Below are 24,465 nucleotides of genomic sequence, written 5' to 3' on the forward strand. Positions count from 1 at the left end.
GCGCTTCTTTTTTCCCCATAGGAATGCATGAATTAAATTTCAATGCATTCCTATGGGAAACCGCGCTTTGCAAGACGAAATGATCGCAACACGAAACGACTCGTGGAACGAATTAATTTCGTCTTGCGAGGTACCACTGTATAAAACAGAAAAGAGGAAAACACACAAACAAACAAGTAAACAAACAAACAGTGCTCCTGTAAACGGATTGTCAGCTAGGCTTGAAAAATATATTAATGTAAAGCACATCCCATTTTGACCCATAAATTGCTGTATTTTTCAGACCATAACATGCACCTAGTTTTTTGAAGAGGAAAACAAGGGGGGGGTTCTCTTAGTTTTCCTCATCTAAAAGGCTGGGAGGGGGCGATGGAGGGGGAGCGAAGGAGGCAGAGGGGGTTGGCGGGGAAGAACGAGCAGCACCCCTCCACTACCCCCCGCTTCTCACTGAAGGTGGCAGAGTCTGATACAGTATGTGAAGTGGTGCTTACCTACCCCCCCCAATATTTTATTCAAATTGGAAGAAGGAGGGAGGGAAGGAATGGGTGAGTGAGAGAAAGAGAGACAAGGAAGGAAGGGGTGAAAAGAGAGAGAGAGAGATAGGAAGGAAGGAAGGAAAAAGGGAAGGAAGGAAGGAAGGAAGGGGTGAGAGAGAGTGAAAGAAAGACGGAGAAGGAAGGAAGGACGGAAGGAAGGGGTGAGAGAGAGAGGAAGAGAGGGAGGGAGGGGTGAGAGAGAGGAAGAGAAAGGGAAGGAATGAGGGAAGGAAGGGGTGAGAGAGGAAGAGAGGGAGGGAGGGAGGGTGAAAAAGAGGGGGAGAAAGAGAAGAGAGAGAAGGAAGGAAGGAAGGAAATAAGGAAGGAAATAAGGGGTGAGAGAGAGTGAAAGAAAGACGGAGAAGGAAGGAAGGGCGGATGGAAGGGGTGAGAGAGAGAGAAAGAAAGAGGGGGGGGAGGAAGGACGGAAGCTGGCAAGGGGGACGGAAGGGGCTAGCTGTCACGGAAGCAGCCCGAGAGCCGGTTTCCCGCCGTGTGTGGCTCTGGCGCTTGCGGGGCTCTAGTTCTAGCTCGTCGCACGGGCTCTGACTTTTGCACGGGCTCCGGCGTTCGCTCCATAACACATGGCGACTTTCCCCCTTCCGTTTTAGGAGGAGGAAAGTGTGTGTTATGGTCCGAAATATACAGGAAGCTAATTATGAAACAAAGCGGGCAGCTGTATTTCTCGGCACATAGCCCAGTATAGATCCCAGTGCACAAAGGCAAGGCAATGGATGGGGGTCGTTATTTGGATTAACAACTTGCAATACCTGCTTGAAAAGTTGCAGCTGTGTTGCGCTCTGTAGGAACTGTCGCATGGTGGCAGACCGGTGGGAGACAAATGTTTCTTCGCAGAACGTGATCGGCTCCCCCTGGAAAGATGGAGTTCAGAGGAAGGGGTGAACTTACAATTGGCCCAATGGGTCCAGAAGAGTACAACCCCAATCAATGAGTTGCCGTGGGCTGCACTGAGCACCATGCCAAATACATTCAGGACCAAGGAGGCCTCCCCAGTCAACAGCAGGCCCTTAATCAGGCCAAAAGGTCATCAACTTCCTCCAGGCAAATGGAATCATAGAATCCTAGAGTTGGAAGAGACCACAAGGGCCATCCAGTCAAACCCCCTGCCAAGCACAAAACACCTTCAAATCATTATTGACATATGGCTGACAGCAATGCGTGGCCGGGTCAGCTAGTAGAATCATAGAGTTGGAAGAGACCACAAGGGCCATCCAGTCCAACCCACTGCAAGGAGAAAACACCATCAAAGCATTCTTGACATAGGACTGATAGAACTGTCCATGAATTCCTGTTCCTCCTCAGTTAAAGTGGAGGTGGTCAGTCCTGCTAGGAATTTTCTGATTTCCATCTCAGAGGATCATAGAGTTGGAAGAGACCACAAGGGCCATCCAGTCCAACCCCCTGCCAAGCAGGAAACACTATCAAAGCATTCTTGATATATGGCTGTCAAGCCTCTGCTTAAAGACCTCCAAAGAAGGATACTCCACCACACTCCTTGGCAGCAAATTCCACTGCTGAACAGCTCTTACTGTCAGGAAGTTCTTCCTAATGTTGAGGTGGAATCTTCTTTCTTGTAGCTTGAATCCATTGCTCCGTGTGTGCTTCTCTGGAGCAGCAGAAAATAACCTTTCTCCCTTTCTCCCTCCTCTGTATGACATCCTTTTATATATTTGAGCATGGCTATCATATCACCCCTTCACCTTCTCTTCTCCAGGCTAAACATACCCAGCTCCCTAAGCCGTTTCTCATAAGGTATCGTTTCCAGGCCTTTGACCATTTTGGTTGCCCTCCTCTGGACACGTTCCATCTTGTCAGTATCCTTGAACTGTGGTGCCCAGAACTGGACACAATACTCCAGGTGAGGTCTGACCAGAGCAGAATACAGTGGTACTATTACTTCCCTTGATCTAGATGCTATACTCCTATTGATGCATCCCAGAATTGCATTGGCTTTTTGAACTGCTGCATCACACTGTTGACTCATGTCAAGTTGGTGGTCTACCAAGACTCCTAGATCCTTTTCACATGTACTGCTCTCAAGCCAAGTGTCTCCCATCCTGTATTTGTGCCTTTCATTTTTTTTTTGTGCCCAAGTGTAGTACTTTACATTTCTCCCTGTTAAAATCCATCTTGTTTGCTTTGCCCCAGTTGTCTAATCTGTTAAGGTCATTTTGAAGTGTGATCCTGTCCTCTGGGGTATTAGCCACTCCTCCAAATTTGGTGTTTGGCCTGGAGAAGAATCATAAAATCATAGAGTTGAAAGAGACCACAAGGGCCATCCAGTCCAACCCCCTGCCAAGCAAGACACACCATCAAAGCATTCCTGACATATGTCTGTCAAGCCTCTGCTTAAACACCTCCAAAGAAGGAGACTCCACCACACTCCTTGGCAGCAAATTCCAGAGAAGGTTAAGGGATGATATGATAGTCATGTTCAAATATATCAAAGGATGTCATATCGAGGAGGGTGAAAGGTTGTTTTCTGCTGCTCCAGAGAAGCGGACACAGAGCAATGGATTCATACGACAAGAAAGAAGATTCCACCTCAACATTAGGAAGAACTTCAGGACAGTAAGAGCTGTTCGTCAGTGGAATTTGCTACCAAGGAGTGGGGTGGATAATACCCCAGAGGACAGGATCACACTTCAAAATGACCCTAACAGATTAGACAACTGGGCCAAAACAAACAAGATGAATTTTAACAAGGAGAAGTGTAAAGTACTTGGGCAAAAAAAATGAAAGGCACAAATACAGGATGGGGGACACCTGGCTTGAGAGCACTGCATGTGAAAAGGATCCAGGGGTCTTGGGAGACCACCAACTTGAAATGAGTCAACAGTGTGATGCAGCAGCTCAAAAAGCCAATGCAAATCTGGGCTGGGTCAATAGGAGTATAGCATTTAGATCAAGGGAAGTAATAGTACCACTGTATTCTGCTTTGGTCAGACCTCACCTGGAATCCTGTGTCCAGTTCTGGGCACCACAATTCAAGAAGGATACTGACAAGCTGGAACGTGTCCAGAGGAGGGCAACTAAAATGGTCAAAGGCCTGGAAACGATGCCTTATGAGGAACGGCTTAGGAAGCTGGGTATGTTTAGCCTGGAGAAGAGAAGGTTAAGGGGTGATATGATAGCCATGTTCAAATATATGAAAGGATGTCATATAGAGGAGGGAGAAAGATTGTTTTCTGCTGCTCCAGAGAAGTGGACACGGAGCAATGGTTTCACACTAAAAGAAAGAAGATTCCACCTCAACATTAGGAAGAACTTCCTGACAGTAAGAGCTGTTCGACAGTGGAATTTGCTGCCAAGAAGTGTGGTGGAGTCTCCCTCTTTGGAGGTCTTTAAGCAGAGACTTGACGGGCATATGTCAATAATGCTTTGATGGTATTTCCTGCTTGGCAGGGGGTTGGACTGGATGGCCCTTGTGGTCTATTCCAACTCTATGATTCTATGATTCCTCCCCTGAGAGCACTGAGGCTCCTTCCCTACATGGGAAACACAATGGATGCTAGCCGATCTTCAGCTGTCCCTTAGCCCTGGTATTTGGATGCAGCAACCACGCTCAGACACGGAAATTCCACCTGCTAATTGACTATACAACACGATTTGCAGCCATGTCGGGGGAAGGTGGCTTGGGGAAGAGGGAGGGTTTAGAGACGGGAGCTCCAGGAAGGTTAATCAAAGGCGGTGATGGAAGGCAGTCGTGAAAAGGTCACATTTCTCAGCTCTCGCGGCGCGATGGTCTCCAAGGAAACCTAATTATCCAATGAAATGCAACATATTTACGTCGGGTATCTTTCCCACACACGATCAGCTCAGGTCATGGACTAGTGTCAAAAGTACAGCGTCCCTTGCATTGCAAGGATTCTCACTCAGTTGCGGCAAGGGTGGGGGAGGGTGGGAGATGTTGTATAAATTTAAGAAGAACTGGAGGAGACTCATTCATGCATGCTGGAGCCTTCCTGACTGTAATCAAAAAAGGGAGTTGGGATAAAGGGGAAATGGCTTTTCCGCAAAGGCTTCTGGGAGTTTTATATTGCGGCTCGGATGAAGTTTGGGTTCCCCCTACAGAGGGAAGAAATGGCCGAGCAACGGAAACCATAACAACTGGAACAAAATGACAATCCTAGAATCCTAGAGTTGGAAGAGACCACAAGGGCCATCCAGTCCAACCCCCTGCCAAGCAGGAAACACCATCAAAGCATTCTTGAGATATGCCTGTCAAGCCTCTGCTTAAAGACCTCCAAAGAAGGAGACTCCACCACACTCCTTGGCAGCAAATTCTACTGCCGAAAAGCTCTTACTGTCAGGAAGTTCTTCCTAATGTTGATGATGAAAATGAGGTATATTCCATTGAAATATTTAAAAAGGTCACGCACAAAACATTTTTAATTTTTTGGTAGCCGTTTTACCATTTCATTAAATTGTATCACAATTCTATATATATTTCGTATCAAATGTGGACACAAGGCCACATTCCACAATGGGAAGTGTTCTTAGCAACATAGGCTATACAAATGTCACACCTGCGCAAGGTAGAAGCCCCTTTTGGGGACCTCAAAACTCAGCCAGCAGACCCTGCCGGGCATGCTGGGAAAAGAACCTACAGGAGAGGTAGCAAAACATCGCCCTCTAGCAGCATCTATACTGTTACTGCAGCTAAAAAAAGCTTCCTTGTGTGTTTGATTACCCTATATAATGTTGTATATATGTGATTCTCAAGCTTGGGTTCAATTTGATATCTGCTTACAGTGACTTCAAAAATGGTCAAAAAACTGATAAATAAATTTTTTAACATCATTTTGTGCGTAAGGTTTTTTTTTATCAAATCTCTTTGAAAGTAAGATTTTATCTAATCTTTAATGAAAGAAAGTTTGTGTTAGACCACCAACTTGACATGAGTCAACAGTGTGATGCAGCCACTCAAAAAGCCAATGTAATTCTGGGCTGCATCAAGAGGAGCATAGCATCTAGATCAAGGGAAGTAATAGTACCACTGTATTCTGCTCTGGTCAGACCTCACCTAGAGTACTGTGTTCAGTTCTGGGCACCACAGTTCAAGAAGGTTACTGACAAGCTGGAATGTGTCCAGAGGAGGGCAACCAAAATGGTCAAAGGCCTGGAAAAAATGCCTTATGAGGAACGGCTTAGGGAGCTGGGTATGTTTAGCCTGGAGAAGAGAAGGTGAAGGGGTGATATGATAGCCATGTTCAAATATATAAAAGGATGTCATATAGAGGATGGAGAAAGGTTGTTTTATGCTGCTCCAGAGAAGTGGACACAAAGCAATGGATTCAAGCTACAAGAAAGAAGATTCCTTAAACATTAGAAGAACTTCCTGACAGTAAGAGCTGTTTGACAGTGGAATATGCTACCAAGGAGTGTGGTGGAGTCTTCTTCTTTGGAGGTCTTCAAGCGGAGACTTGACAGGCATATGTCAAGAAACCTTTGATGGTGTTTCCTGCTTGGCAGGGGGTTGGACTGGATGGCCCTTGTGGTCTCTTCCAACTCCATGATTCTATGATTCTACTAGCTGACCCGGCCACGCGTTGCTGTCAGGCATATGCCAAGAATGCTTTGATGGTGTTTCCTGCTTGGTGGTGGGTTCGACTGGATGGCCCTTGTGGTCTTTTCCAACTCTATGATTCTATGATGGTGTTTCCTGCTTGGCAGGGGGTTGGACTGGACGGCCCTTGTGGTCTTTTCCAACTCTAGGATTCTATGAAACCTCATCAAATTATGATGCAGTGAAAGGAGGGTGTAAAAAAGAGCCTTGCCAGCCCCATAGATCCCTTCCATCCCTGTTACAGCTTCCTTTCACACCTCAGCCAGGGAAGCTAGGAATCTTCAATGAGTTTCATTAAGACAGGGGAGGGGGGAGGGAGGGAGGGACAAAGCTACTATTTAATTAGATCACATGGACAGAGAAGCATCTGGCTCCGAGCATGGCACTTTACAGATCTCCTCGAGTTGTCGTGGAGACAAGCACATGACCAACCCCGCGCGGAAACTCTGGCAAGCGCACTCCTAACGTGTCCTGACGGAGAGCAGCTGGGCAGCGAGTCAGGTGGCCAAAAGGCATGGAGGCAGCCTCCTCCAAGCCTGGATCTGCACCATGATCATTTCCATCCTGTCAAATCCAGCTGCCCGGGAATTGCACACAGCTTCAACGCTGGTGCCTGTGTCAAAGCGGCTGTTGCAAAAGAGCTGCAGAACGGGTGGGATTCCCAGAGCGGAAAACACCAAGCGCAGCTCCTCTCTTGCGTTCCTCCAGCACCTGCTAGCCTGGCTGGTTTGTGTATCTTTTGCTGCTAGTGCTTGCCAAATTGGTAGAACAAACACACACACACCCCCAGCTGCCTCTTCAATAGCCCACGGCAATGGAATTCCCGTTTCCTGGTGGTGTGCCAAAAGCCCAGTGTCCTTCCTAAAAGAATCTGTAAAATATATTACAGGATGCCATATAGAGGATGGAGAAAGGTTGTTTTCTGCTGCTCCAGAGAAGCGGACACTGAGCAATGGATTCAAGCTACAAGAAAGAAGATTCCACCTAAACATTAGGAAGAACTTCCTGACAGTAAGAGCTGTTCGGCAGTGGAATTTGCTGCCAAGGAGTGTGGTGGAGTCTCCTTCTTTGGAGATCTTTAAGCGGAGGCTTGACGGCCATCTGTCAGGAATGCTTTGATGGTGTTTCCTGCTTGGCAGGGGGTTGGACTGGATGACCCTTGTGGTCTCTCCCAACTCAATGATTCTATGGAAGGAACCCGCTCAGCAGCTGATTGCAAGAGATTGGGGAGGGGAGGGAGATAAGGGAGCTAGCTTCATTTTGAGTTTTTTCCGTTTAAGTACTCCATGGACCCATCTGGAACGGATTAATCCACTTTCCATTACTTTCAATGGGGAAGTTCGCTTCAGGTTAAGTACGCTCCAGGTTAAGTACAGACTTCCGGAACCAATTGCGTTTGTAAACCGAGGAACCACTGTAGATTAGAATTGGTTGGGAAATAATGGAAAAATTGTGCCAGAATATTTTAAGATGATAAAAGAAATCTGCTTAATTTAGATTTAATAAATGGACCCAGTGTGGGGGGAATCGAGGAAGTTCACAATGTTATTGTTAATGTAATGGATTGATATGTTTTTCTTTTCATTTTCTTTTTTCTTTTTTGATTACATTTTAATTTTCCTCTTTTGTTATTGTTTATGTTTTAACATTTTGAAAAATATTATTGGGAAGAAAAAAAAGAAAGTAATGGAAAGTGGATTAATCCGTTCCAGTGGGGTCCGTGGAGTGCTTAAACGGAAAGTCCTCAAACCGAAGCGTACTTAAACCGAGGTATGACTGTACAGCATGGCGTCAAGAACTCAATTAAGTGCTTTAAAAAATAAATAAATATTTGCACACACTTCACTTTTACCGGGAAGTAGGTCAGAAATCCTCCCTCCTTTCCCATCCACTTTTTTTTTTTTTAAGGAGCATAATCTCGGAGGGTCTTCCTTTGTTTTGTGAGTTAATGCCACAATTTCTTTAAAATGAGATAGGTAGTGTGAAGACAACTTAAAACTAATGACTATTCAAAAATATATAGAAATCTCCCAAAGTTAAGTAAATAAAAAATAAATCAAACTTTTTCTAAGTGACCTATAAATCAATTCACCTGACGAGATGCCGGCTATATACCCTCGTTTCACTGGAAATATCTTCCTCAGAAGGAAAAAGCTTTTTAGTTTGGTTAAAACAAGTTCAGCTTTCTTTGGGAAAATTCCCTGACTGCTCTGTTTTATCCAACCTTTTGTTGAGTTTTTGTAGCGTTCATTACTCTAGTCTTTGTTACCGTGTTTCTCCAAAAATAATACACCGTCTTATATTTATTTTTCCTAAAAAACAACAACATGGTGGCTCATTTCCAGGGGATGTCTTATTCTTTTTATTCTTATTCTTATTCTATCACTATGGCTTATTTTTGGGGTATGGCTTATTTTCGGGGAAACACGGTAGTTTAAACATTAAGATATTTAAAAAACCAAACTAAAAAGTTTGGGAGACTTATACAGTGGTACCTCTACTTACGAATAACTCTACTTACGAATGTTTCTACTTGCGAACGGAGCTCCATCCGCCATCTTGGATGCGGTTTAGATAGGATTTTTTCTACTTGCGAATTTTTAGATAGGGTTGCTTTGACTTACAATTTTTTTCTCCCAATGCATTCCTATGGGATTCGACTTACATTTTTTTCGACTTACGAATGTGCGTTCGGAACGCATTAAATTAGTAAGTAGAGGTACCACTGTATATATTTTTGAATAGTCATTCATTTTAAGTTGTCTTCACACTACATCTCATTTCAGGGAGTTGCCGCGGTGGTTTCATCGTATTATTTGCGTATCGTTTATTCCTGTGACTGTTTTGCCGCTTTTACAATTGATTGAAAAGCAACCTGAGGAATGGAAAGAGTTAACAGTCTTGCGTAACGGACATGGTAAACAAGCACAATTCCGGTTAAAGGACCCTCTCATCCACCCATCTCCTCGTCAAGAGTCAGACGCAGAGCGTAATTAAGGGTTTCGGAACATCTACCTGGGAGACGTATTTTTGCCTGCAATTCCAGGAGGACGCCCTCTCTTGCCGAGAGCAGAAGAGCTCATTAATGAGGCTAATTAGGTGTAAAGGGGGAAGGGTCTGGCATCAGCTGTGTCTTAGAGGAGCTCATCATTAAGCTCCGTAATCTCGAGGCCAGAACAGCAGCTGATCGGGCTCCTCCGTGACTGTCTGGCTGGCCTAGTAGGCTCCCGAGTTAACACCTGAGTACCTGACATTGTGTCTTCTGGGAGGCAGGGGAGAGGCTTAACCCTGCAAACTCCCGTCGCAAAAGGATCTGTGCAAAGCGGGTTTTGGCAAAGCATTCTTGACATATGGCTGACAGCAACGCATGGCTGGGTCAGCTAGTAGAATCATAGAATCATAGAGTTGGAAGAGACCACAAGGGCCATCCAGTCCAACCCCCTGCCAAGCAGGAAACGCCGTCAAAGCATTCTTGACACAGAATCATAGAGTCGGAAGAGACCACAAGGGCCATCCAGTCCAACCCCCTGCCAAGCAGGAAACACCACCAAAACATTCCTGACAGATGGCCATCAAGTCCCTGCTTAAAGACCTCCGAAGAAGGAGACTCCACGACACTCAATGGCAGCAAATTCCACTGCCGAACAGCTCTTACTGTCAGGAAGTTATTCCTAAGGTTTAGGTAGAATCTTCTTTCTTGTAGTTTGAATCCATTGCTTTGTGTCCACTTCTCTGGAGCAACAGAAACAACCTTTCTCTCTCCTCTATATGACATGTGATGAGCACCCTTTGGGTTTGGTCAGCCAGCCAGTTCCAAATCCACTGAATGGGAGCATTGTCTAGCCCGCATTTTACCAGCTTCTTTACAAGAATATCATGGGGCACCTTGTCAAAGGCCTTGCTGAAATCAAGATAGGCTACATCCACAGCGTTCCCTTCATCTACCAGGCTTGTAATTCTGTCAAAAAATGAGATCAGATTAGTCTGACATGACTTATTTTTCAGAAACCCATGCTGACTTTTAGTGATCACAGCGTTCCTTTCTAGGTGCTCACAGACCGTTTGCTTAATGCTCTGCTCTACAATCTTTCCTGGTATTGATGTCAGGCTGACTGGGCGGTAATTGTTTGGGTCCTCTCTGTCCTCCTTTTTGAAAATAGGAACAACATTTGCCCTCCTCCAGTCTGCTGAGACTTTGCCTGTTCTCCAGGAATTATCAAAGATTATTGCCAGTGGTTCTGAAATCACCTCTGCCAGTTCTTTTAATACTCTTGGATGTAGTTCATAGAATCATAGAGTTGGAAGAGACCACAAGGGCCATCCAGTTTAGCCCCCTGCCAAACAGGAAACACCATCAAAGCATTCCTGACATATGGCTGACAGCAACGCGTGGCTGGGTCAGCTAGTAGAATCATAGAATTCATCTGGCCCTTGTTTCCTTTGGCCCAGTTCTCTAATCTGTGAAGGTCATTTGGAAGTGTGATCTTGTCCTCTGGGGTATTAGCCACCCCTCCCAATTTGGTGTCATCTGCAAACTTGATCAGGATGCCCTCAAGCCTATCATCCAAGTCATTGATACAGATGTTGAAGAAGACTTCCTCCTGCGGCTCCGAAAGCCCAGGAAGGAAAGAGTCATTTGTGACCACAAGGATGGCTGTAGCGTTCCTCTTTTCTTCCTACACATCTGCACAAAGCAACAGAAATAGTGACAGCACTACGGGGTGTTGAACTTTATTAACACTAATGCAAGAATATAAGCTCTACTGTATTCATCCAATTCAGATTGAGAGAGGGACGGCGTCAGCTCCATGGAGACTGGAATACTTGTTGGAAAAAACTCCTTCTATAGCTAATCTTTGAAAAAGAACTACAGAGAGTGGCGGTGATTTGAGAAACAGATAAAGAATTAAGCCTTCGGAAAGGTCAGTTTTGCTGGCCCTGCGCATGCCGTCGGATCCTCTCCCACATCTATGCACTCCATAAAAGGCGAAATGAATTGGAGTTCTAATTGTAGATACAGGGGGACCTCGGTGTGTGGACGCAATCCGTTCCACGGAGGCGTTCACTCGCCGAAGGCACGCTTGTGCACATGCGTGAAGCGCCGATAGAGCACTTCTGCACATGCGTAACCTGCGCAGATCACGTCTGCACATGCACGACTTGCGCAGATCGCTTCTGCGCATGATCGCATCTGTGCATCCTACGCCGCGGAACCCGGATGTGAACACTTCCGGGCCCCGCGGCGGTCGCTCGCCCAAGCGGTCGCAAACAGAGGTAGATGTAAAGCAAGGTTTTGACTGTATTCTTCATCACCTATAGTTTCATGGTCAAAATGTACCAATTGTGTTTGCCCAAGTGTGGTACTTTTTCTTTTTTTGTCCATCAAAGCATTCTTGACATATGGCTGTGAAGCCTCTGCTTAAAGACCTCCAAAGAAGGAGACCCCACCACACTCCTTGGTAGCAAATTCCACTGTCAAACAGCTCTTACTGTCAGGAAGTTCTTCCTAATGTTGAGGTGGAATCTTCTTTCTTGTACTTTGAATCCATTGCTTCATGTACGCTTCTCTGGAGCAGCAGAAAACAACCTTTCACCCTCCTCTATATGACATCCTTTGATATATTTGAACATGGCTATCATATCACCCCTTCACCTTCTCTTCTCCAGGCTCATGTGACATTGTAACTCCACGTCCCAGATACGTTGGCGAGCTATATTTCTGGCTTTTCTCATATCCTGCCACAATCAGGGTCTGTGGGGAAAGCCCCAAACTCCTCAGCTTTTCATACAAGGTCTCTTTCCAATTTGATTGGTAGGTATCTAATAAGGTTAAAGGTACCAGCCCCACCGGAAAACAAAGTAAGTTTTAGCCAATAGTGTATCTTTAGAATCCATAGCCGCGCACTGATAGGAATTTGTCTGACTTCTAAGGGGACTGCTATATTGGAGACACAAGAGGGAATCCCTAATAAACTGCGAAAGAATTTGGTTTGAAATGCCTCCAGGGGAGCAAGGTTTTTAAAACTGCAAATCTGAGATCCATATGTAAGTTGCGGAAGTATTTTTGCAGCATATACTTGGGAGGCTGCCGGAATGTATTGGCCCCCTTTCCCATTAAAAAAAACCATATTAAGGCTTTAGTAGATATTCCTGCGTTAGCAATCATATTTTTAATTTAATGGAGCCAGGACCCCCTTTCCTGGAGAGTTATTCCCAGGTATTTAAAGGATGCTACCTGTTCAGGTGGCGCTGTGGTTAAACCACTGAGCCTAGGGCTTGCTGATCAGAAGGTTGGCGGTTCGAATCCCTGTGACCGGGTGAGCTCCCGTTGCTTGGTCCCAGCTCCTGCCAACCTAGCAGTTCGAAAGCACGTCAAAATGCAAGTAGATAAATAGGAACCGCTCCAGCGGGAAGGTAAACGGCGTTTCCATGTGCTGCTCTGGTTTGCCAGAAGCGGCTTTGTCATGCTGGCCACATGACCTGGAAGCTATACGCCGGCTCCCGCGCAACCCCAGAGTCGGTCACGACTGGACCTAATGGTCAGGGGTCCCTTTACCTTTACCTTTACCTGTTCAATTGGTTGACTATCAATTCTCCATTCGTGTTTCCTTCGGGGTTTTTTTGAGAACACCATGACTTTGGATTTCCTATAATTCATTGTTAGTTGTTCGTGATGGCAATAGTTGGTAAGTAATCTGAAAAGTTTCCGTAAACCGACACAGGAAAAAGAAATTAAAACTGTGTCGTCCGCATACAAACATCTTTATCATGTTCTCCTTTCTTCCTTTTGACGCAGTAAAATTCCAATTACCTGCCCTGCTAATTCTTCCATTTGTCCATTTCCATCGCCCTCGCCCCCTGTGTTGCCTTGCGTAATGCCTCCTTGTGTTCGGGCTCCAATTTCTCCAAGTCCTTTGCCCCTTTCTTTGCAGGATACATTGCCACAATTACTGTTGACCTTGTTTCTGAGACTCTTGTGCAAGAGACTCTTGCGCAAGAGCTATGCTATCATCCACTCCAAGACCATCCATGTCTTCAAGATGCAAATAACCTTCTTTGTCTGGAAATGTTGCAATTTTGAGATCAAGAGGCAGATCTGGGTACTTGAGAGAGGGCTAAGCAGCTCTCTCTGAAATGTAAAAGTATGGGTGAGATATTTTTAGTACATAAGAACATAAGCCGGCTGGATCAGGCCAATGGTTTGTGTAGAATCATAGAGGGCCATCCAGTCCAACCCCCTGCCAAGCAGGAAACACCATAAAGCATTCTTGACATATGCCTGACAGCAATGCGTGGCCGGGTCAGCTAGTAGAATCAAAGACTCATTGAGTTGGGAGAGACCACGAGGGCCATCCAGTCCAACCCCTGCCAAGCACGAAACACCATCAAAGCATACTTGACATATGCCTGTCAAGCCTCTGCTTAAAGACCTCCAAAGAAGGAGGCTCCACCACACTCCTTGGCAGCAAATTCCACTGCCGAACAGCTCTTACTGTCAGGAAGTTCTTCCTAATGTTGAGGTGGAATCTTCTTTCTTGTAGTTTGAATCCATTGCTCCGTGTCCGCTTCTCTGGAGCAGCAGAAAACAACCTTTCTCCCTCCTCTATATGACATCCTTTTCTATATTTGAACATGGCTATCATATCACCCCTTAACCTTCTCTTCTCCAGGCTAAACATACCCAGCTCCCTAAGCCGTTCCTCATAAGGCATCGTTTCCAGGCCTTTGACCATTTTGGTTGCCCTCTTCTGGACATGTTCCAGCTTGTCAGTATCCTTCTTGAACTGTGGTGCCCAGAACTGGACACAGTACTCCAGGTGAGGTTTGACCAGAGCAGAATACAGTGGTACTATTACTTCCCTTGATCTAAATGCTATACTCCTATTGATGCAGCCCATAATTGCATTGGCTTTTTGAGCTGCTGCATCACACTGTTGACTCAGGTCAAGTTTGTGGTCTACCAAGACTCCTAGATCCTTTTCACATGTACTGCTCTCAAGCCAGGTGTCTCCCATCCTGTATTTGTGCCTTTCACTTTTTTTTGCCCAAGTGGAGTACTTTACATTTCCCCCCTTTAAAATTCATCTTGTTTGCTTTGGCCCAGTTGTCTCATCTGTGAAGGTCATTTGGAAGTGTGATCCTGTCTTCTGGGGTATTAGCCAGCCCTCCCAATTTGGTGTCATCGGCAAACTTGCTCAGGATGCCCTCAAGCCCATCATCCAAGTCATTGATAAATATGTTGAATAAGACTGGGCCCGACAGAACCCTGTGGCACCCCACTAGTCACTACTCTCCAGGATGAGGAGGAGCGATTGATGAGCACCCTTTGGGAAAGTTCGCTTCAGGTTAAGTATGCTTCAGGTTAAGTACAGACTTCCGGAACCAATTACAGTCATACTTCTGGTTAAGTACGCTTCAGGTTGAGTACTCCGCGGACCGTCTGGAATGGATTAATCCACTTTCCATTACTTTCAATGGGAAAGTTCGCTTCAGGTTAAGTATGGTTTAGTTTAAGTATCCGCGGACCCGTCTGGAACGGATTAATGCACTTTCCATTACTTTCAGTGGAAAAGTTCGCTTCAGGTTAAGTACGTTTCAAGTTGAGTACTCCGCGGACCTGTCTGGAACGGATTAATCCACTTTCCATTACTTTCAATGGGAAAGTTCGCTTCAGTTTATGAACAGACTTCCGGAATCAATTGTGTACTTAAACTGAGGCAAGTGGAAGTCGACTTAAAGAAGAATATATGTGTATATAAAATAAATTAATTTATTTGACAATATATGGATAATAAGTACGCTTCAGGTTAAGTACAGACTTCCGGAACCAATTGTGTTCTTAAACCGACTTCCCACTGTATTATTTATGCATTTTTAGAATTGTCATCCATTTATAGAAGCTTTCGTTTTATATCATCCTTTAACTGCTTCCCCCAAGACTTGCTTTCCATTGGATATTAACTTTACAATCCTTTCGCCATTCTTGCCATCTGAAGAAACCAGCAAAAGACTTAAACCCACTTCAATATGTATATAGTTTTGCCTAACAATGCAGATTAATTGTAATTGGAAATATGTTTATTAATCAAATCCTGTTTGTCTTGATTACCAAAGATGGGAGTTTAAAGTGGAGGAAAAAACATTGAAACATCAAGGAGGCGTCAGAGGTAAACGAAGAAGGCAAGTGACACGCATGTGATGTGCTAATTGTATTTCCCCCACCAAAAAAATAGTATTAATGGAGGGAAGACAGAACTGGAGCTTCCAATTACCATAAAAATGTCTATTTCACAATGCACTCCCTGTGACTTGAGAAAGACATTTTTGCACCCATTGGAATTTCGAAGGAAGCTGCTTTCCAGCTGTTATGGGCATAAATCTCGCGTGCTGTACATTACCAGCTTACTTAAATAGCAAGAAAAAGTTGCCATTTACAAAATGCATATTTCAGTCATAGCGCGCGCACACACACACAAAATCTGTCAGTTTGTGACGAAAAGTGCAGACGAGAAAGCAACACATTCAATTAGGATACCCCGCCCCCTGCTACATTCAAGCGGGTCCTTTGAGGAGCGTGATCCAGCCAGTCCGTGAAGAGAAGAGAAATTGACTCCGCAGAAACCAACAAAACAATGATCGGCGTTCTATATTCTAAACAACGCTTCTATGAATATGGAGGGGGAAAACTCCGGACTATTAGCAAAGAGATGCAGGACAAAAAAACACTCAAAACAAGAATACACTGCATCCTCCAAAAAGATGGCAACACAACATTCTCCCCCAAAGACATAACCTAAGAATTTGCAGAATTCTACTCCAACCAGAGAAGCGGACACGGAGCAATGGATCAAAACGACAAGAAAGAATATTCCACCTCAACAATAGGAAGAACATCCTGACAGTTAGAGCTGTTCGGCAGTGGAATTTGCTACCAAGGAGTGTGGTGGAGTCTCCTTCTTTGGAGGTCTTTAAGAGGAGGCTTGACAGCCATATGTCAAGAATGCTTTGATGGTGTTTCCTGCTTGGCAGGGGGTTGGATTGGATGGCCCTTGTGGTCTCTTCCAACTCTAGGATTCTATGATTCTATGATGGTGTTTCCGGCTTGGCAAGGGGTTGGACTGGATGGCCATTGTGGTTTCTTCCAACTCTATGATTCTATTATTCTATGATGGTGTTTCCTGCTTGGCAGGGGGTTGGAATGGATGGCCCTTGTTGTCTCTTCCAACTCTATGATTCTATGATTCTACAAGCTGACCCGGCCACGCGTTGCTGTCAGCCATATGTCAAGAATGCTTTGAAGGTGTTTCCTGCTTGGCAGGCGGTTGGACTGGATGGCCCTTGTGGTCTCTTCCAACTCTAGGATTCTATCCCATCACCTCCTGGCAAATCGAGGCAGTGAGAGAATGGAGGCAGTGAGAGATTTGACTTTCTTTGGTTCCATGATCACTGCAGATGGCGACAGCAGTCACAAAATTTAAAAACCCCTGCTTCTTCAGAGGAAAGCAATGACAAACCTAGACAGCATCTTAAAAAGCAGAGACATTACCTTGCTGACAAAGGTTCGTATAGTTAAAGCTATGGTCTTCCCAGTAGTGATGTATGGAAGTGAGAGCTGGACCATCAAGAAGGCTGATTGCCGAAGAATGGATGCTTTTGAATTATGGTGCTGCAGGAGACTCTTGAGAGTCCCATGGACTGCAAGAAGATCAAACCTATCCATTCTGGAGGAAATAAGCCCTGAGTGCTCACTGGAAGGACAGATCCTGAAGCTGAGGCTCCAAGACTTTGGCCACCTCATGAGAAGAGAAGACTCCCTGGAAAAGACTTTGATGTTGGGAAAGATGGAGGGCACAAGGAGAAGGGGACGACAGAGGATGAGATGGTTGGACAGTGTTCTCGAAGCTACCAACATGAGTTTGACCAACTGCGGGATGTAGTGCAAGACAGGAGTGCCTGGCGTGCTCTGGTCCAGGGGGTCATGAAGAGTCGGACATGACTAAATGACTAAACAACAACAACAACTCCAACCTATACACCTCCCATAACCCACCTGAGAGGGAAATCAGAAAATTCCTAGCAGGACTGACCACCCCGAATTTAACCGAGGAGGAAGAGGAATTCATGGACAGTCCGATCACACCAGAGGAAAGCAAAAAGATCATTTGGAAGTGTAATCCTGTCCTCTGGGGTACTAGCCACTCCTTCCAATTTGGTGTCATCTGCAAACTTGCTCAGGATGCCCTCAAGCCCATCATCCAAGTCATTGATCAAGATGTTGAATAAGACTGGGCCCAAGACAGAACCCTGTGGCACCCCACTAGTCACTACTCTCCAGGATGAGGAGGAGCCATTGATGAGCACCCTTTGGGTTCGGTCAGCCAGCCAGTTACAAATCCACCGAATGGGAGTATTGCCTATCCCGCATTTTACCAGCTTCTTTCCAAGAATATTATGGGACAGAAGTGCCGGGCGTGCTCTGGTCCATGGAGTCACGAAGAGTCAAACACGACTAAATGACTAAAGAACAAGAACAATGTTCCTGTTGTGTCCCATCTTGGGTCAGCGTGCAACCCCCTACTGAGTCCCAACCCACTGATTGAAGACCGCTGAGCAAGAGGGAGTCACACAGAATTGTTCATCTTGTTGTCTATTCGGTGCGGCCAACCTTGCAGTTAGCAACTGCAACCAACATTTCCACTGCATTTGGAAAGCAGTATTTGTGCGCTATCTTGAAGCAACATTTAAGGAAGACTAAAAATAAAGGATGCAACCCTGCTCTTTGGCCTTAGCAAATTGTGAATTAGGTTCATCAAGGGAAGAACGTGCCATATAGAGGAGGGAGAAAGGTTGTTTCCTGCTGCTCCAGAGAAGTGGACATGGAGCAATGGATTTAAACTACAAGAAAGAAGATTCCACCTGAACATTAGGAAGAACTTCCTGACAATAAGAGCTGTTCGGCAATGGAATTTGCTGCCAAGGAGTGTGGTGGAGTCTCCTTCTTTGGAGGTCTTTAAGCGGAAGTTTGACAACCATCTGTCAGGAATGCTTTGGGGGGTTTCCTGCTTGGCAGGGGGTTGGACTGGATGGCCCTTGTGGTCTCTTCCAACTCTAGGATTCTATGATTCTACTAGCTGACCCGGCCACGCGTTGCTGTCAGCCATATGTCAATAATGCTTTGGTGGTGTTTCCTGCTTGGCAGCGGGTTGGACTGGATGGCCCTTGTGGTCTCTTCCAACTCTTTGATGCTACTGGCTGACCCGGCCACGCGTTGCTGTCAGCCATATGTCAGGAATGCTTTGATGGTGTTTCCTGCTTGGCAGGCGGTTGGACTTTCAATGGGAAAGTTTGCTTCAGGTTAAGTAAAGACTTCAGGAACCAATTGCATACTTAAACCGAGGTACCACTGCAAAAGGAAAATAAAAAATAATCCGTTGCATTCCTGAAATCAATGCACCTCTCGACGATATTCTGATTTCCCGAGTTTCACCTGCATATCAGTGTCCGCAGTTTTTAAAGACAGCACAAACATAGGCATATATTTCACTTGACTGTTGACAAATCATATCCCTGGGTACAAGGGCCTGGATCATTCGAGGAGTTGGAGATGGCGTTAGAAGTGGCCCATGTTTCACGAGCATCGTCGTGGTGAGTGGGTTTCCATGTTCCTTCTACTGTACAGAGAACTGGATGTGGCGCTGCCGCCCCTAGCCACTAGGTGTCACTCTAGGAAAGAGCAGAGGAGACGCTTGGGCTGCCCAGGGTCGCCTTCCACCCCCAGCATGCAACAAGGCTATATATATTTCAATCGCTACACTATTAAGTCATTAAAATGGCTACTGATGAGGAAGGATGCATGAAATCACTTTTTAACCTTTAAGCTTTCAGTTGAGAAAGCAAAATGCGCAAAGTTGTATTTACAGAGCGGCACTCGCTCAAGTTGCCTTCAACAGCGGGGGGCAAAAAATGATGCCTGTTTTATTTTAGGAAAGCTCAATTCAGATTGCTGGCTTCGCTGACCTAGAGAGGGAAAGAGAGCGAGGCGGGCTGCCCTTCCCAAACTGCCACGAAACCTGATTTAAGTCATTGTGCAAACTAAGGGCACGATCTGCCAGGGAGTTCTCCCACACAGGCCCCTCTATCTAACCAGGAAACATCTCGCCATGACCGCCCCAGCAAAGCCAACAGGGAACCGGCATCCCCATCGCCTACTCCAGGCATGTCCAACAGGTAGATCGTGATTGAATCATAGAATCATCGAGTTGGAAGAGACCACAAGGGCCATCCAGTCCAACCCACCATCATAGAATCATAGAATCAAAGAGTTGGAAGAGACTCCAAGCAGTCCAAACCCCTGCCAAGCAGGAAACACCATCAAAGCATTCTTGACATATGCCTGTCAAGCCTCCTCTTAAAGACGCCCAAAGAAGGAGACTCCACCACACTCCTTGGCAGCAAATTCCACTGTCGAACAGCTCTTACTGTCAGGAAGTTCTTCCTAATGTTTCTTGCAGCTTGAATCCATTGCTCCGTGTCCGCTTCTCTGGAGCAGCAGAAAACAGAAAACCTTTCACCCTCTTCTATATGACATCCTTGTCATATTTGAACATGGCTATCATATCACCCCTTAACCTTCTCTTCTCCAGGCTAAACATGCCCAGCTCCCTAAGCCGTTTGTCCCTGATCTTTTGCAAGCTGCTGAGTGGGTTCTTTCAACACTCTCTTTCCCTTTTGTTAAAGGTAAAGGCGCCCCTAACCATCAGGTCCAGTCGTGTCCGACTCTGGGGTTGCTGCGCTCATCTCGCTCTATAGGCCGAGGGAGCCGGCGTTTGTCTGCAGACATTTTCCGGGTCATGTGGCCAGCATGACAAAGCTGCTTCTGGCAAACCAGAGCAGCGCACAGAAACGCCGTTTACCTTCACGCCGAAGCGGTCCCTATTTATCTACTTGCACTTTGATGTGCTTTCGAACTGCTAGGTGGGCAGGAGCTGGGACCTAACAATGGGAGCTCACCCTGTTGCAGGGATTTGAACCGCCAACCTTCTGATCAGCAAGCCCTTGACTCTGTGGTTTAACCCACAGCGGCACCTTTAGCTATTTCTTTCTTCTTCTTTTTTTAAAAAAAGAGCAGGATCTGCCTTTAGCCCCTGGGCAATTTGGCTCCAGGGACCACGCATTCGCTCCCTAAGACGCACCGACACCTCCTCTGACTTTTTAGGAGGGAAAAAGTGTGTCACGGTGCAACACAAACAAGCCTGTATGGATCCGGGATTGCTCATCGCCCATCCAGTATTTGAGAGAACCGAATAAGAATATGGGATTCTCTATTAGCAGGTAACAAATTATTGGTGCTTCTGAAACCAAAAAACAAAAGAGAGGAAACGGTTTATCTTAACTCCCCCTGGAAGCACCGTGTCGCTCTCGCCCTTTCTCTTAATTGCTCGAATAAAATGCTGTTGAATCAGCAGGACGTTGGGAGTTTATTTTCCTCCTGCCTAGCGTGGAGTGTACCTCTGACACTGAATATAACAGCAGATGCATTCTCGTGTGTTTCTGTACGGCTCATTAAAATGTTCGGTGTGAGCATGATGCTTCTCAAGTCCCAGCTGTAGCTTAAATTCCCAGCCATGTAAATAGGAGCTCAAGGCACACAGAGGCTTTCCGAACTCATAAACCTCCCTCATCCATGGCAAGCAGCAAAAAACCCTCTTTCGCTCCTGGAGGCAGTTCATTTGTGTTCCCTGATATGCTCCTCCTGCTGGTTGCCTGGCAACTTGAGGAGTGTGGGTGCCTGTACCGTTTGCGGTAAGTGGGGATTAGCCAGCCAGATAGGTTTATGTTAAACTAGTTGGCCCGGCCACGCGTTTCGGTGGCTCAGTTTGTTAAATGGAGCCTCAGATCAACATATTTCTGTGTTTTCCCTTTTTTAAGACACCGTCATAACTTTTTTTCCTAAAAAAACTTACTTTCGGTGGGATGTCTTATTTTTTTATTACTGGTACAGTTTTTACGGCTCAGGGCGCTGGTGGGCTCTCTTGAGTGCTCGGCGCTGCAGCAGCCACCGGTTCCGGGTGGCGGGGCGGCAGGCGTCCTTGGCTGGGCCAGGCGGAGGCCGCTGGCTCAGGCACTCCACCCGCCGCTGCAGGGCGCTCCAAGCTCCTTGGCTGGGCCAGGCAAGGAAGAAGCGAGCTGCGCAGAAGTGATCTGTGCATCCGACTCTGGAGAACCCGGATGTAAACACTTCTGGGTCCGCGGCGTTCGTAAACGGAGGCGTTCATAAACAGAGGCAGTTGTAAACCGAGGTTCCACTGTATACCATATATTCCAGCTTATAAGACGACTTTTAAACCCCGGAAAATCGCTTTTATACGCCGGGTACTGTCTGCCCGGCAAATCCCCCACGCGCTGCGCTAAACGGGGGACTCGCCGAGCAGTGCCAGAAATCGCTCCTGAGCATGTCCACATGTCCGCACATGCTCAGAAGCGATTTCTGGCACCACCCATATCCAAAATGTCTGCAGCGCCAAAAATCGCTTCTGAGCATGTCCACATATCTGCGCACATGCTCAGAAGCTATTTCTGGCACTGTGGGCATTTTGGATATGGGCAGCGCGCCACCAGAAATCACTGCAGACATTTCAGAGTTAAAATACAGCGCCGACCCCAAATTCTATATTTTAACTCGCAAAATTTGGGGGTCGTCTTATACGCATGTCCGCGCACATGCTCAGAAGCAATTTCTGGCACTGCGGACATTTGGGGTAGGGGCAGCGCGGCACCAGAAATTGCTGCAGACATTTCCGAGTTAAAATACAGCGTTGATCCCAAATTCTATATTTTAACTCGAAAATTTGGGGGTCGTCTTATACGCATATCCGCGCACATGCTCAGAAGCGATTTCTGGCGCTGAGGACATTTTGGATATCGGCAGCACGGCACCAGAAATCGCTGCAGATATTTCCGAGTTAAAATATAGTGTCGATCCCAAATTCTATATTTTAACTCGAAAATTTGGGGGTCGTCTTATATGCCCAGTCGCCTTGTACGCCGGAATATACGGTATATTTTTGTGTGTGTTTGTGTGTGAGAGGGTTTTAACCAACCAAAAAGAAATAACCCAACCCAATGCAACCTGTGGAGAATAGAGAGCTCTGTGTTCAACAGCAGCAACTTACGGGTTCAATCTTCAGTGCGCTTCTGTAGCTCCCAAAGAACGCAGCCTGGGCCTTCAGGAACGCCCTGGCCACACCATCTCCAGTAGTCATGGAGACTTTTTTCAACCTGCTCTTCAGTGTGGAGACCTGGAAGGAAATGGCCCAGAAGGAGGATTTATTATCAAGAAACACAAGACGCCACAGGTTACGAGATGAACCCCACTCAATGGACCAGAATGTGGTCTAAACCCCCCCCCCCGTGAAATCCATATCGACAAAAAGAACTCACTCTGCCAAGTCTCCCATTGGAAAATCCGGGACCAGAAGCGGTGTGACACCGTAAGTAGCTTTGATGCATGTCCAGACATGTGCCGAAGGGACTTCCGGTGCCGCTCTGCCCGATTTCTGGTGCCCAGACATGAGCAGAGCAGCATTCAAAATCGGACATGCGCAGAAGGAGTCTCCCTGGCAGGTGGGAAATCGGAGGATTTACAGGATTCTTTCCCATTCGGGATAACAGCGGGAAACGGATTAAAATCCGGGGGTTTCCCGCAAAAAACGGGAGACTTGGCAGCTATGTCTGAAACTCACCTACAGGGGGTACCTAACACCAAGAAAACTAGCGCTAATACGCCCAGGAGAGGGTGCATGATGAATTCTGCATATAAGTTCAATAAGCAGGGAGACAATATACAACCTTGTCGTACTCCTTTCCCAATTTTGAACCAATCAGTTGTTCCATATCCAGTTTTAACTGTAGCTTCTTGTCCCACATAGAGATTTCTCAGGAGACAGATGAGGTGATCAGGCACTCGTTACCACTTTTGTCCTTTAGCTAGAGCATAGAGCATGATATTAGGGACCCAGGTGGCGCTGTGGGTTAAACCACAGAGCCCAGGGCTTGCTGATCAGAAGGTCGGTGGTTTGAATCCCTGCAACAGGGTGAGCTCCCGTTGCTCGGTCCCAGCTCCTGCCCACCTAGCAGTTCGAAAGCACATCAAAGTGCAAATAGATAAATAGGGACCGCTCCGGCAGGAAAGTAAACGGCGTTTCCGTACGCTGCTCTGGTTCGCCAGAAGCAGCTTTGTCATGCTGGCCACATGACCCAGAAGCTGTCTGTGGACAAACGCTGGCTCCATCGGCCTATAGAGCGAGATGAGCGCCGCAACCCCAGAGTCGGGCACGACTGGACCTGATGGTCAGGGGCCCCTTTACCTTTACCTTAGAGCATGATAATGAATGAACAGGAACCTCTGGTTTGTGCCTGGAACCCCAAAGGCGCATGACTCAGGGAACCTTGAACACTTGTGTTAATTTTGAGAATTTGTCAGCGTAGGAAGTTGGGCCAGTCGATATTGCTCTGTTACCATCGCGGAGTACTTCATTGTGTAAATGGTAATGAGACCCGTTAGCTCTGTGTTCCCCTGAAGTGCAGCTCTGTGAATGGGAGGCAATTAAACACCTCCAGGATGAAAGAGAAAGGGCAGTGAAGGTTAAGTGTGGAATAATCGGAAGCACAGGTAGCGAGAGCCTTTTGAGAAGGGATGAAGTATAGAGCTGCTTCCGAGGATGAAGATGTTGCCGTTGTCAACGAGAATTGCACTGCCTTTTCAAGAAGTGCTTTCCTTCGGAATTCATTCATCGCAACCAGGAATTTTCCCCTCTCCATCAATGTTTGCAAGGGACAAAACTCTATTGCCCCTGCTAAAAAGACTTCGCAGGGTGCTGTGAGGATCAGTAACTTAGGAATTGTAAAACATTTCATTCATTCATTTAAAACAGGCACCCCCAAACTGCGGCCCTCCAGATGTTTTGGACTACAATTCCCATCATCCCCGACCACTGGTCCTCTTAGCTAGGGATCATGGGAGTTGTAGGCCAAAACATCTGGAGGGCCGCAGTTTGGGGATGCCTGATTTAAATCTTGTTTCCTCACCTCTACCTGTGATAAGTGAAGGTCCTGCGTTGAGTGCCTGGAGGTGGTTGGAGGGTGGATGGCGGCTAACGGATTGAGGTTGAATCCTGACAAGACAGAAGGACTGTTTGTGGGTGAAAGGAGGCGGGCAGGTGTGGGGGACTCCCTGGTCCTGAATGGGGTAACTGTGCCCCTGAAGGACCAGGTGCGCAGCCTGGGAGTCATTTTGGACTCACAGTTGTCCATGGAGGCGCAGCTCCACTCTGCGTCCAG

General features: G+C 46.4%; 1 protein-coding gene across 1 annotated transcript in view; it reads right to left on the reverse strand.

Moving 5' to 3' along the window:
• DENND1A (DENN domain containing 1A) overlaps positions 1–24,465 on the reverse strand; it is a 264,483-nt gene that overhangs the window by 64,074 nt on the left and 175,944 nt on the right. The window contains exons 13-14 of the mRNA XM_060270319.1: positions 22,299–22,424; positions 1,307–1,408 (exon numbers count right to left, since the gene is read on the reverse strand). Coding sequence (XP_060126302.1) covers positions 1,307–1,408; positions 22,299–22,424 — 228 coding nt within the window. The remainder of the gene's footprint in view (positions 1–1,306; positions 1,409–22,298; positions 22,425–24,465) is intronic.

This window comes from Zootoca vivipara, chromosome Z, assembly GCF_963506605.1.
Source record: "Zootoca vivipara chromosome Z, rZooViv1.1, whole genome shotgun sequence".
NCBI classification, from domain to species: domain Eukaryota; kingdom Metazoa; phylum Chordata; class Lepidosauria; order Squamata; family Lacertidae; genus Zootoca; species Zootoca vivipara.